The following is a 13,925-nucleotide window of genomic DNA, read 5'->3' on the forward strand; positions in this document are numbered from 1 at the left end:
TTGCCCACGTCAACTGGGGTGGAAAGTTTGGTTGGAAATCTTGCTGAGAGGAAAGAGAAGGAGAAGAGAAACCTGCTGGGACATTGCATGGCATTGTTTTAAGCAAAACACCAACGCGTCAATGTTTTTTTCTCTTGGGGCTGGGTTAGGCTGCTTTGCAGCCACGCGGCAGGTACCACTTTACTGACCCCCACGGTTGCGTCTGCTCTAACTCCATCCTGCGCTGCTGCAGAAAGGTGGTGTTTCTGCAGAGCAGCACCAGCCACGGCAAATCCCACCCTGGTCTTCCTGGGTGCCCCCCGACTCCTCTGAAGCGTAGGAGACCTTCTTTGTGCACCAGGAAAAGATACGCATCGGGGCTGGGATAGCTGAAGTGAAGCTGAGAGATACCAAGTGGTCCTAGAAGGTGCTTCGGTTGCTTCATCTCCCCTTTTTTCCAGGCTGATGGATGGGGCTGGTTTCTCTTAGTGCTTCTGTGCCGTGTCCCAGGGCTATGGAGCCCTGGGTCTGTGTAGGACATTGGTGGTGACTCCCCTTTGCCCCTGCAGACCTGGTTTATCCCTGTTACAGGGCACAGACATCTGCACATCAGAACCAGAGGGTGATGGAGGAGCCCAGGGCAAGCCCTCTCCCCGGGGCTCCCCAGAGAGCTCCTGCCCCTACTTCCACAAGAAATCACCACTCTTGAATTTTCAGGGGAATCGGGTTTCTTTAGCCCTCCCAGGGAGGAGGCAGGACTTCTCCCGTAGTCTTGGTAGATGCATCTCCTTGGGTTGTCCATCACCGCTCCCGGGGAGCTGTATGTGCCTCGGGATGGAGCAACAGCACTTTTTGAAGTGGCGTAGCATCACTGTGGCCTAAAGGGCATAAAAATGGTTAGAAGGAAAACCTTGGCCCCAAGGTCTGTGAGTTAACCTGGCAGGGCTGGCCGGGCTGGCTCACAACTTGAACGTGCACGGAGGAACAGCGGTGTGAGGGTGAGGAGGGAAGAGCAGCATGTGGAAAAAAACCTGAAGCGGTCTTTCAAAATCACATGGTGATAAGGTGTTTTCTGGAGTGCCCCATACAGCTGGCAGCAGAACCAGGCTTTTATGTTTTGGTCTGGCTAGTTTTTCACTTTCTGCAGCCAAAGGGATCTGGATAAAGTTTGCCTGGAAGATTAGCTGGCACCGAGCCTGACTAGACATCTCTGGAAGCCTCCCCTCAAGCAGGAGTAGGTCCTAATTCCCCTCTCATCCCAACCCTGCCGTAGGCAAGCGCAGGGGAACGTGTCTCTCCTGGAAAGGATGGTTTGACCATGCCACCCTGAAGCTCCATCGGTGCCCAATGCCTCCTGCACCTACTGCAAGATCCTCTGCTGCGGGGCTGCAGCCCGAGGGCAGCCAGCCCTCTCCCCCCTGGCACGCCGGGATCCCACTCCTCCCATGCTGGGGATGCTAGGGAGTGTGCAGAAGTGAGCGAGATCCCAGGGGATCCCTGCCGCTGTGGTCCCTACATGCGGTGGAGACGATGCCCCGCAGCCCAAAGGGTGGGATAGGAGCACGAAGCATCAGCACCGGCGCCTGACCCTTGTGGCTTTGCATCAGCCCTTGTCTGGGGACGCGCGTCCTTCGTGTGGTCTGTCCCGATGCTGAAACCGAGCAGGGAAATGGGGTGTGCGGGAACCCACCGAGCAGGGCTGACCTCTACCAGTGCCAGGTCTGGGACAGATCTGCTCCAGCCACACCGGATTCGGCACCGGCCGTGGTGTCCGGCCACGTCTGAGCTGCTGGCTCTGGGGCAGAGCGGGCAGGGGATGGAGGTGCGGGAAGAGACGCCGTGGGATGGTGTCCCCACGGGGTCGGCGGGCACCGCGCACTGGCCCAGACACAAAGCAAATGGGATTTTGTGCCTGGGGAGGTATTGCGGAGCAGGAGGGAGGCTGGCAGGCTCCTGTTCGCCCTTGTCGCTGCTCTCTGCCGCTGCGCTGGTAGCAGATGCCGATGCCTCCGGAGTGGAAAGCCCGGTCCCTCCCCCCTCATTCCTTTTTTCCTTTTTTCTTTCTTTTTTTCTTCCCCCCCCCTCAGCTGATCTTAAAAAAACCCAGGCGGTTTGGGCTTCATGAAACCCAAATGCCTTTTGCAGCATCAAGCCCGGATCCCATAAGTAATATCCCAGCGTTCAAGAATAAGACAGTATATGAAGTAGACGGGGAGCTATAAAGACGCTTTAAAAGGGGCAATAAAAGTTTTGGGTTTCATATCGTCTTACCAAAGAAGAGAATAACAGAGAAGCAGGAAATTTCAGTAGCAGACATGACAAAGGTCACAGCACTCAGACTGCACCTTAGACGAAAACACCTACTCTTATGAAAACAGCAAGAATTTTTGGCAGAGGCTCAAGAGCTCTTACAGGCAAAGCTCTCGGCAGCGCTAAAAGGTTACAAGAGACTGTTTTGTCTACGTTGCTGTAAATGTTTATAATATTTCCCTGCATTTGTATTGCAGGGGATATCCTGCCTGGGTGATAGTGAAATCAGCCCGTGCACCTTCCTCCCGGGTGTCGGGGTGCCGGGTGCTGCCGCAGCGGGTGCTGCCGCCGGCGCGGGGCTGATGACCCTGCGGACGTGCCCAGCTGCGTTTCGGTCCCAAGGGTGGGTGCTGGTCCTGCATGGGGGTGCAAAGGGTGGGCCAGTTTGCGCGGTCGGAGCAGTGCCCTCGGGCATCAGCAGGGAGAGGGGAAAAAGGAAACCTTGCTTGGGATTTTATTGTATGCAATATACTTCTCGGGTTTTTTGGTGTAACACCTGAATACATGGCAGGTGGGAGCTGGAGCTTTCATTTACTCAGCTGGGCCTTAGCTAACATGCCCTGCTTGTTTGCATGGGGTTTGCCAACCTTTTTTCCCCTCCTGCTCAGCCACAGTAAGGCATTGCAGTTACCCAGTGCTTCTCCTTCCAGCACTTTACCCACGCGAGGCTCTCCCCATGCCCACGCTGCCCACGAAAACTGCCGGGGCTTGCTGCAAGGCTATGAACGTCACCGCAGTCCAGGAGGGGCTGAACACCCACAAAATGAGCACTTGGGACTGTTTTTTGGGGATACCCTGAGCAGTCCTCGAGTGGCAAAGTACTCCAGTAGCGTGCAAGGAATAGGGAAAGTGTCGCACGCAAACCCTTAGAGCATCTTGCAGAACATCCCGGGGGCTGGATGCTCAGAAAGACGTGGTGTGCTGTGTTGGTTTAGGTGCTGGTGAACCCTCTGGAAGCTTTTTGCTAGCGCTGCCTCTGCGTGCAGCTGCATCAGCTGTGCCACCGCTTGCCAGTGACTCTTGGATGCTTGGGGGTTCATAATTCATTTATATTTTTGTTGGAAGCTCATTCAGTTTTGGTTGTTGCCCCGTCGCAGGAAGTTGCTCTGATGAATGACCGGGGTGGATTTCTCTTCCAGAGGAACCCAGGCTTAATGTGGGCTTTCTGTGGACATCACTGTATATCAATACTGCTCTAATTGTCCATGACATATAGTCTTGGCGTTTTTCCCAGACAGTCTAAATAAATCATACACTTCTGCTATAGTAAATAGTCTGTTAGAGGAGATGTTATAGGTTTACAGTCCTCCCCCTCCCTCCAGGAGCTTCTTTTCTCTGCCTCTTAATTTTCCATGTACTTTCCATACTAATGAGGCTCGCCGCAAGCGCACCTGCCGCCTGCAGCACCCGGGGCAGGTCTGCAAGGACAAAGTGCCCAATGTTGCAGCTCCTTCCAGGCCCTGGGGGGCTGTGTGTAGGGGAGGGGGTGGCCGTGCCCAGAGCTCTGCTTTGGGGCTGGCATCTACCCTCAACTGAGCGGAGCTGAGCTGGAAAGTTTCTTGCACCACTTAAGAAATGCTGGCGTTGCACACTTGCGAAGTCTTTGTTAGCCTGTGTTATTTACATCAAGAGAATGCATAAATAAAATAGTAACTATCTCACAAAAATACAGGTTCTGTTAATCGGGCGTTGCAAACGAAGCCCCGCGTGCTCAGGCTGGGGAAACCTGCACGGAGGGGACAATTCGGGTCCTCCAGGGCCAGTGCAGGGGACAGCCCAGGCGGTGACGTGGCCTGAGAGCACGAGGGTCTCCTGAGGGTTGCAGCCCAGACAAGCGCTTCTCCAGCGAGAAGTAGGAGTATGGAGCAAACTGGAAGCGCAACCTCTGCTGGGGCTGATGGTGGAAAGGTAAAGACTTTCCAGGGAAGAAAATCCCCGGGGCTTGCACAGAGCCGGTGGGAGAAGATGCCGATGTCCCACAGGAAAACGCAGCAGGCATTTTGCTTTTGGTTGCATTGCCCCAGGAGCAGAAAAGCAAGTGCCCCGCTCACCCGGACGGCTCAGACGCAGCAGCAGAGCGTGGAGCAGTCGAGCCTGGCGGGGGTCCCGGCGCTCCCGGCCTTCTTGTTCTCCTTGGGCAGCAGCAGCACAAAGGCCATGGCCAAGGCGCAGTGATAGAAGCTGTGCACGTAGGTGTAATCCCACTCCTGCAAGTGGGAAGAGAGTTAGCAAGACCTGCCGGAGCAGAGGTGCCGGGGGGGGCTCTGCGTTAGGTGCAAAACATTAGGTTTCTGCAAGTAGCCGAAAGGAAAGGAATAAAAAAAAAAAAATTCCTGAGCCTTCTGCCTCTTTTTGCTGTCAAAGAAGAAAGGATTTCCAGCTTTAAAAAAAAAAAAAAAAGCAAAGTGGATTTAACACATTCCAATTTGCACATTTCCCAATTCTTGAATGAAGTGTTTCATTACCCCGCAAAGGACGCGGCGGCGAGGCCGGGGCGCGGGGGGAGGCGGTTTCTGCTAAGTGACATTTTTATGTTCTGCTAGAATTTGCAATTACTAAATGCTTTGAAAAATAATCCTTGGGGATGACTGTGAGGTTGTATCTAGCAGCTCCCAATGCACAGAGCAGCCGTAACGGCGGGGCTGAGCACAGGCGTGACCGGCAGCTGTGTCGGGGGGGTTATCGCCTTCCCCGTGTGGGACAGACGGACCCTTTTGTGCAGGACGGGCAAACTGGCCAGCGGCAAGAGCAAAAGGTTGTAAACATGGGATCGAGTGCCCCTGGGAGTCAACTGAAAGTCTTTGGCGTGAGCCAGCTTTGGATCTGGCCGTGCCTGGGTTGTATCCAGTCCCTGCCGTGGCTCTGCGAGGTGTCCTCAAGTCACCCGTGCCCAGTTTCCAAAAAACCTCGCTCGCATTTGACAAAGCCATTTTGAGGATCACTTATGGCTGAAGAAAGCATTGTCCGTGACCTTGCGACTCACTTAACAGGGAAAAAAGAGAGCGAGCATCACCCTGCGCGTCACTTGGTGTCACACCTCTCCCTGCCCACACCGCAATTAACGGGCCAGGGGCTGGGATGGGGACAGGTAGGAAGGGACACTCGTCCCTGCCACCAGACCCCGGCACGCCAACCCCAGAGACCCGCACCTGAGCTGGGTTTTGTCCAAGGCTGGATGCAGCCCAGCGGTGCGAAGGGGGAGGTCTCCTATCTTGGTAATGTCCTTTACGCCTTGTAAAGTCAGGGTGATTGACTCTGCAAACAGGTACCTCAAAGAAGAACCGCAGCATCAGCGCTAACGCCCCGAAACAGAAGCCGGGACCGATCTGTTGGGTGTAGACGCTCTTGTCTGGGTAGAGCCCTTTCTTCTCTTTCATCTTTTGTAGCTGAAAGGAAAGAGAGAACACACCACACAATTTCACCTGGATTTAGCTGCCTGTTCCGCATCCGAAAGATCCTATGAAAGCTGAAATAAAACCACCCAAAGCCCACGGCTCCCCCGGGGCTGCGGGGTCTGCCTGCACGTGGGAAGCACCTGTGCCTCCTGCTGCAACGGGTCCTCCTGCTTCATTCCTGATCATAACGCTGTTTTCTTAATATTCAGCCCCAAACCCAGCTCAGGAAGCGTGTGCCCTCACAACCCCAAACTCTGGGAGAGCGGATCCCAGCACAGCCTTTGCAGGCTGGGGGACACAGGGTGGTCTCGTACCTCGGTCCCCTCCTCGCTCATCCCCTCCCCGTCGTGGCCACTTGCTTTTAGCTGCCGGCCGGGCAGTAGACGGGGCTTAGCGACAGTATGTAGCTGGCACTTGCATCACTGTATTTCCATGATGCTCAGCAGTGCCTTCCTGCAGTTTTTACCCCATCACTGATTTCTTCGCCTTTCCCTTTTACGGCCGTGCTGGCTCCTGCTAATGGCTCTGCCACCGGGCTCCCAGCCGGTTCGACAGCACCCGCTGTGTGCGGGGCACAGGCTGCAGCGTGGTGCCCGACTCCCCCAGCCAGATTCAGGCAGACTACAGGCAGATTCCTTCCCACTTTATCACCGCATTTTATGCACATCTTCCACTGGCTCCGGGGCAGTTTACCAGACCCCTCTGCCTCTGAGTAGCTGTAAAAACTCCATCAATGCGTTCTTCCTGATTAGAAACGCAGGGACGGGAGATGTGGTAGATTGCTCAGACCGATCGAATCTGGCGTTTATCACAAAGGCTGTCTGCCTGCTTTCTGCTCGGGTTGAAGAAGTGCTGTTTAATCACCGTGATGGCCTGCGCTGCGAGAGCTGGACCTTGAGGAGGAAACCGCTGGCACAGGTCGGACCCCTCCGCGCAGGGCTCAGCCCCTTCCCCGCCGTGAACATCCTGCAAAATGCCGGCACGGTGCCCTTCCCTACGTACCCATTTCACGGTTATCACCAGAACGGCCGTCCCGATGGGTCCCGAGTAGACACCGTAGCCCCAGCGGTCGTGGTAGGTCCTCACGGCGATGGTGAGGACGCCAAACATGACGAAGGTCGATCTCTTCGGCTCGTCAAACTCTGCCAGGGCTGCGCGGCATCGAGCACAGGGAGCGTCAGCTCACCCACCCCCTTCCTCATCTGCTCCCCTAAAGCCTTACTGGGGTCTGTCCCACCTGCCCTGGGGACCCTCAGCATCGCATCCGCTTCTGGTTTGCCCCTATGCCTCACAGCTGGGGAAACTGAGGCATACGGGGGCAAAGCGAACCATCCTGAGGCATCTGAGTGGTGGGTCTAGGAGCTGTTTTTAGGGGATCTTATGTTCAGTGTTGCGTGTGGAAGCTAAAGATTTCCCACCCGTATTCTCCTTTACTGCCTCGACCCAGAAGTCGAGACCCAGAAGAAGAAGACCCAGAGAATTCGACCCAGAAGACACTTGCACCCGGTGAGCCCGCCATTGGCTCTTGAGTTCATCCTACATTTCCAACCCTCCCAAACTTGCCAGCTCACCCCGCTCCAGTAGGACCGCGCTTGCCGATGCGATGGGGACTGGGCTGCCTGGCCGTGCCAGCACCTGCCTGAGGTTTGCAAGCTGGAAGTCGCCAGTGCGAGTAAATTATTAGAGGCTTTTGTTTAGCACAGAATGGGGTAATAACTGATAAAAGTTATGGATCCCAGTGGGCTCCATGCTTTTCCAGCTCGCACAGCTGTGTTATGGCTGTCCTGGATTTGCATTCCGGGAAGCGTGCCCGAGGGTCTGCGTCCGCACATGTGCGCTCGGGCTTTACAAGCCACAGCGAGAGGCTTCCCTGGGCTTCAGTCACCACACCTTCCATGTCCTTGGATCGTGGTTTTATAGGGAGTTTGGCTAAGGGATAATGTCCGCATTTTAATCTCTGTTGTTTCCCTGCGGGTCAATATTTTAAACATCGTAGTCCGGGATTTGTATTTTTTTGCAAGGTTTTTGAATGCAGTAATGAAGCAATCAAGTTGAATTTTGCTGCAGGGAGCCAAAGTGTCTGGATCGGCTCTGACCTACCCTGACACTGCTGTTACCTACTGAAAGTGCCCTTTGGAGATGATTTTCCTCATTGCCTTTCCAGCCAAGCAGAGAGAGTGCTGAAGTGCCATGGACAGTGTGGGAGCCCACCTCGGGACTCGCACCTTGGGGGAACAGAGCCATTTCTAAGGTTAATATTTTCCCCACTCTTTTTTCCCTGCACAGAAGTTTTATCCTGTCACATGCCCTCAAGGGGGATGCTGCTGTCTGCGCTGCTCGGCGGTGAAGGGCGGAGGGATGGATCTGTGCCCGGCGGAGGGGATGCTGCCCCACGGCTCGTGCTGGGCTCGGGGGCTGCAGGAGCTTCTCCCAACCCGGCCGGAGGTCCTGCACCAACCCTGGAACCCCGAGGGGCAGAGGAGAAAGTCCTGTGGGTGTTTTGGAGCTGTAGATCAGTGTGGTGACCCCAGCTGAGCACTGGGAGGGCTGGGGACCCTGCCTGGCTAGAGTCGGGACTGGGTGTGCGGCTGCTGGAGATGGTCCGAATCTGTTGAGCAAAGCCTTTGCTGTTGGAAAGTGACTGTCCCTTCATCTGTCTCCCCTTACCCTGCTCTATTCTCCTGTCAGAAATACTTGTGTCCTTCCAAAAAGCGTGTTGACAAAAATGGGAAAACAATAGGTTTGAAGTTTTCATCCTTCTTTAGTTCTGTCATATATATTTTTTTTTCATTTCTATTATACTTTGTTTCAGTGGCAAATGAGGAACAAAAAGAGAAAAAAAGAGAGTGAAGGGAATGTGGGAAAAGGAAAATTGAGTAATAGAGCAAGGGTCAGGATTTTAAATAAAAAGGAAGTGAAATATATTTCTGCTTTTTCTAAGCAGATATAATATTTCCCGTCAGCCCAAACTGGCTTTTGATGAACTAGGAAGATATATTTGTTTTGCCTAAACCACTTTGATTTGCATGCTACCGAGGGAAGTGGCAGATTCTGCATTTCTTAATGCCCCCAAGTCAGGACAGGACATGCTGATGGGGCTCCATATGGGGAAAATGAGGAGAAGTGGGGGATTCCCTGACATGGAAGGCTTCAAACTAAGTCATCACATAGTACTGTTCTGCCTTGAACTAAAGCACAAGGCTGCATGTGTTACTTGCCAATTTGAAATAAATAATTCAGCTGTTGTAGGGACACGCATAAGAGCTGGTGAAGGTAAAGGAACACCCAACTAACACAAACACCCGGCACCAGACCTCTGTTTATCTCCAAGAGCAGAACTTCCCCAGCCACCACTCAGGAGAGTTTTCATGTGTGTCTGGACCCCACCGAGTGCAATGGCTTTCCAAGGCATTAATGATATAAAAATTGATTAAACCATAGCACGGGCTGACTTCCCTAAAAGACAGTCTCACGGCTAAGTCTTGCAGATGGGAGCTCAAAGGCAACAGCATTTCTGGGGACTGTACCCACTGACCATCCCACCAGCGATGCCGACAGAGCCTGCCCGACCTGCAAACGCTGGTGCTCGGTAGGAACCATGCAAGACCAGTGCTTACCCATCAGGGACACCCAGATGGACAGAGCTGTTCCATAGATGCTGAAGTACTCCAGGATATCGTAGCGCATGAAGCACAGCACTGATAAGCCGGGGCCATCACATGCATGGTAAATCTATTAAAAAAAAAAAAAGAAAGAAAAAAGCATTAGAAAACTAGTTCCTTACCCACAGACCAGTAAGGTAAAGGGTCTTATCAATTGGTTTAAAACAGCCTTTGCGTGGCTGTTGAGGCTGTCTCAAATACACCAGGGTCACTGATACGCAGTAATGAATATATTTGAGAGATCATGTCACCATTCCCAATTGCCAATTGCCTGAGAATCAACATTCTTTTCTCTTAGTACAAATTATTTGTGGACGAGCTTTAGTCTGCCTCTCGGTCTGTGCCAGCATTTGCAATCTGATGACCAAGCTGCTTCGAGCCGAGCTGCAGGCAGTGCAGGGACGTCCTCTCCAGCAGAAGGAGGACTCTGGGGTTATGGTTCTAATTGTGAAAGATTCTAGTAAAACAATTCAAAATGAGTGTCCTGATGAAATGTGTATAGATGCCAGGTCACTGTCCAGGCTAAATAGGGTTTATACGGCCAGAGTCTGAATACTGGGGAATTCACTCATTAGTGCATTCCCTTAAAAACCGCTGGTTCCTGCCCATTAGCTCATTGATTAGGTTATTTGCGAAAAACCCATTGTCATGCAACATAAATGCGAACCAAGCCAAGAGAAATTTTCCAGTGCAATCAGAGGAATGCTCCCAGTGTTTGCCTGGCGCTCGCCTTTTCCTCCAAGCACTCAGCCCTGCAAGTTTTCTAGTGGTAGCACCAGCGTGCTTCGCTGTTTCTGAAGAAGTCCCTTCACTGCTTGGCAGGACGCCCTTGGAACAATCCTCGCTGTCATGGCCCAGCGGGGATGCTGATATTATTTATAATGGGAATTGCTGCAAGTCCTTTGGCTTGCTGCAGTTTCTAGAAAAGATTGCACCACGGCTGTAATTCTTTTCTCTGTTTGAGATTGGGTTCGGGGAGTCCGGAGACAGGGGGAAGAGAGGGTGGAAGACAAAGAGCGTGTTTCTGGCTGGCGTCGCAGCACTTGTCTGCGATGGACATATGCTTTCACTGCTCCGATGAGGTCTCCTGGGGGAGGAGGAATGGGACGCTACAAGAAAGGCAACAGCAGCAGCTGCTGCCCTTCCTACCCCCCCGACCATGCTGGCAGCTGCCTTCCCTTCCTTCCCTTCCCCACGCACAGATATTTTGCCTCTTCAATCTCTTCGGCGAGGACCTGTTCCACCTCCCGTCGAAACACATGCCAATTTTCCTATTGACTTCTCGGGGAGGTGGAGCAGACACAAAACCGGTGCAAAATGAAATCGTAGATGTCTGGCTTCCCTGGGGAGCTTGGGGCGGGGGGGGGGGGGGGGCTCGGTTGGGAAGTTTTTATTAACTAGTCCCATAGTTTTTATGGAACTGGCAGAATTTCTCCCCCTGCATTGTGCTTAAATTGGAGGCTTAAATGGTGGATCCTTAGGAATAAGAGACTAGCCTGGTTCAGAGCTCTGCTGCTGTGGAAGAGCTTTTCACACCCTTATCTACTCCCTGCCTCAGTTTCTCTGTCTCTGTGCAAGGGATGAGACAACCCTCATGAGATGCCTTGAGATGGGTGGGGAGAAGCAGTAAATGCAATATTGGTTGGGTTGCTGGGCTATTTCCTTCATATCCTTTAGCAGAGCATTGCTATGCTCCTGCTATGGGGTTAAGCAGGAGATTTATTCCAGTGGGAACGCTGCTTTAGGTGCTCAACCTGTGTGTGTACAGAGGCACTTAGCAGCAATACAAAGCACAGGGCAGCTTACTGCCGGGAGCGGGAATATGCATTATTTTGTATATGTACAGACAACTGACTTTCTCCTCCCGTTATTCCCATGCGAGGGAAGGCAGGGCGATTCTGAGCCTGGTGAAACACACATTTTCAAACCACTCTGCCAGGGTCCAGGGTTAATATTTATTTTTCCTGATAGCTCAGCAGCATGTTTTAGTCTTTCTTTTCCCAGTGCAGAAACTCCCCCGACTTGAGCATTGCTCCCATCACTACTTAGCAATTGCAAAATCAATAATTCGACTACGTGCTTTTGGCTAAAATGACAGAAGCATAGCGAGAGACTCTGGATACAATTTAAACCCCAAATTCAGCATGGCCACTTACCAGCTGTAAAACAAAGAGAAAAAACAGCTCCAAAACATTGCGAATCAATCAAGTTGCTTTGCACCCAGACCCTCTCCCTAACCTCACAAACAGAAAACACCATTAAATCTATGTAAGGCCACCCCTTAGGACCACCTAAACTGAAGAATCAGCCACTTGGCGCCGCACACGGTGGGAAAAACCTGAAAATGGATATTCTGGGGGTCGCACTCACTGCTCTTGGGCGAGATCCAGCTACCCTTCCCGGTGGTGTCCTGGTGCAGGGGGGATGAAAGAACCGGGGGAGGTACAGGGACATCTTACCGCCACGAAGAACATGGTGAAGAAGTAAACCATGGCTTCCATGTGGAAGCGCCGCTTGGCCGCGATGCTGATGGTGGGGAGGAAGACCAAGGTGCTGATGGTGGGCAGAAGGAGCTTGGCCACCAGTGAACCCATGGGTGCCTCACAGGCCGGCGGCTCCCGGGGAGAGGGTCTCTGCGAGCTGGATGGAGACGACGGAGAAAACAGCCGTGGCGAGCGTGCTTTAAAATTTAAATGCCCTGCGTGGCCGGGAGGGCTGCGGGCAGGGAACAGCTGCTGCCGCCACAGCCGCCCCCTTTGCTTCTGTCTCTCCCCAAGAGCAAAATTCTTGATGCAGCCGGCAGCCGCTGGTGGCAGATGCTTTGTGCTCCTGATATCGCCCTGGGTGTTTCTAAAGGAGCGAAGGGGAACGTTGTCCTTGCACGCCTTGTGCTGGGTGTTGGATCTGGGTGCAATGTGGGTGAGGGCTACAGGTTTGCTTGCTCCTCATGGGGACACTCCACCTCTGCATCCCACCCCTGCACCGAGCCTGGGTCAGTGCTTCTGGAACAGCCTGGCAGGGAAAAACTATCTGCTGCTCCACACTGGCACAAAGTAGGGAAGAGCTGGTGTGTGGCAGGTACCGGGGGCGGGGGGGAGGGCTAAAACAGCGGGATGTATCCCACTACCTTTGCTGTACCTGAGAAATACACACCAAGCTCCAAATCTGCCTTTTATTTCCCTGCGAGGGCAGAGCTGGAGCGGGTGGCCCTGCTCTAGCAGAGCACGGGCATCGGGGAGCTCGCGTGATGCAGCATCTAATGCCTGCTACGCGTGCCTGTGTGTCCTCCTATGCACTCGGGTGGAGTTAAGTGCAGTTAAGTTTCTCGGCCATGCCCTCAGGCTTTGCAGCATAGACACCTCCAGGAGATCTGTCTGAAATTCAGGAGCTGAGCGTCTCTGGGGTAGAGGAATTTGAGCAGATGACCATGCGGCACAGAAAAGCTGGAGGAAAGGAGACCAAAAGCCAAGCAGCGTTTGGGCTGCTAATCCACTCAGTGGCTTCTCTCTTTTATTATGACTTTTTATTATATCACTGCTGCTCCCCTCCTGGGTTAATATCTTTTCCTTGGAGCCTCGCAGGGATTCTCGGCATCTTTTCGGTACAGCTGTTCCCGGGACACAGGGAGCAGGAATGCTACGCTTGAGCAACCGCCTTTGTGGCTGTGGGTTTGGGGAGGAGGCTGCGAGCTGCGATATGAGCCACCGTCTATTTCTGAGGCCGACAGGACAGGCTCGCCTGTCCCCCGGGAGGGGGTCCGGTGGAAAGGCAGGCATGCACGGCAAAAAAACCGCTCTTTAAACCACTCCAGCCAAGTTGGAAAGGGCTCTGGGAGGGGGAGCGCAGGGGTGTTGCGTGTGCAGTGAGAATGGCACAACAGCATTAAAGCACTGACCCGAGAGGGCTGTGCTGAGAGCCTTCCTCGAGCACGGCTCAGATAAGCTGCGTAGGGCTCCCAATTTTAGCTGATATTGCAGGAACCACCCACGTTCCCTGGCTGACTGCAGGCAGCATCCCTCTGCAGTGCGCGGGGGCTCCACGCTGCCCACACCACGTCTCCAGCCGCCCTCCCGCCTGGACAAGCCATAAACTTACCGCAAACTCCTGCAAAATTGAATCTCTACCAATAAATAGTGAAAAACTCTGGTGTCCCTATTTACGATGAAAATTAATCCCTCCAAGCCAGCACGTAAATACTCTGTGCTTTCTCCCCAGGCGTCCAGCCCTGAGTGGGAAGCGGAGCCGAGCGCCAGCACGCCCTGAAGTACCCTGTTCCTTTTCTGTGCCATATCCTCAGGCGTATCCGTTATTCCATGTTATTCTTGCATGAGCTGCTTGGACCGAGGAAGGTGCTCAGGGCCTCTGCGTGCTGCACGGCAGGGCTTGTCTCCGGGAGGATTTCGAGTGGGGTCAGGGTTAGCTGGTTGCATCAACCGCTCCGGATTCCTGGGTAAGAAAACCTGCACCCTGCTTTTGTGGCCATGAGGTTGGTATCAGAGAGGTGAAAACACAGCTCAAAACCTGGTGGTGAGGTCAAACTTCCACGTCTGGGTGCAAAGCAGCCCTCCTCGCCCTTGTG

General features: G+C 53.4%; 1 protein-coding gene across 2 annotated transcripts; it reads right to left on the reverse strand.

Annotated features, from left to right (window-relative positions):
- Positions 1 to 3,956: 3,956 nt before the first annotated feature.
- Positions 3,957 to 11,951, reverse strand: MYMK (myomaker, myoblast fusion factor). Of its 2 annotated transcripts, none has more exons than XM_049832432.1 (5): positions 11,806 to 11,951; positions 9,302 to 9,416; positions 6,687 to 6,835; positions 5,559 to 5,675; positions 3,957 to 4,496 (listed from the first exon to the last, which is right to left on the reverse strand). In XM_049832432.1, the coding sequence occupies exons 1-5, from the start codon at positions 11,938 to 11,940 to the stop codon at positions 4,350 to 4,352; spliced, it is 663 nt and encodes a 220-aa protein (XP_049688389.1). In that variant the 5' UTR covers positions 11,941 to 11,951; the 3' UTR covers positions 3,957 to 4,349. The 2 variants fall into 2 exon arrangements, with proteins under 2 accessions (XP_049688389.1, XP_049688390.1); XM_049832433.1 differs by lacking the exon at positions 11,806 to 11,951 and adding an exon at positions 9,598 to 9,726.
- Between the last annotated feature and the right edge of the window lie 1,974 nt (positions 11,952 to 13,925).

The sequence above is a fragment of the Accipiter gentilis genome, chromosome 29, assembly GCF_929443795.1.
Source record: "Accipiter gentilis chromosome 29, bAccGen1.1, whole genome shotgun sequence".
NCBI lineage: Eukaryota > Metazoa > Chordata > Aves > Accipitriformes > Accipitridae > Astur > Astur gentilis.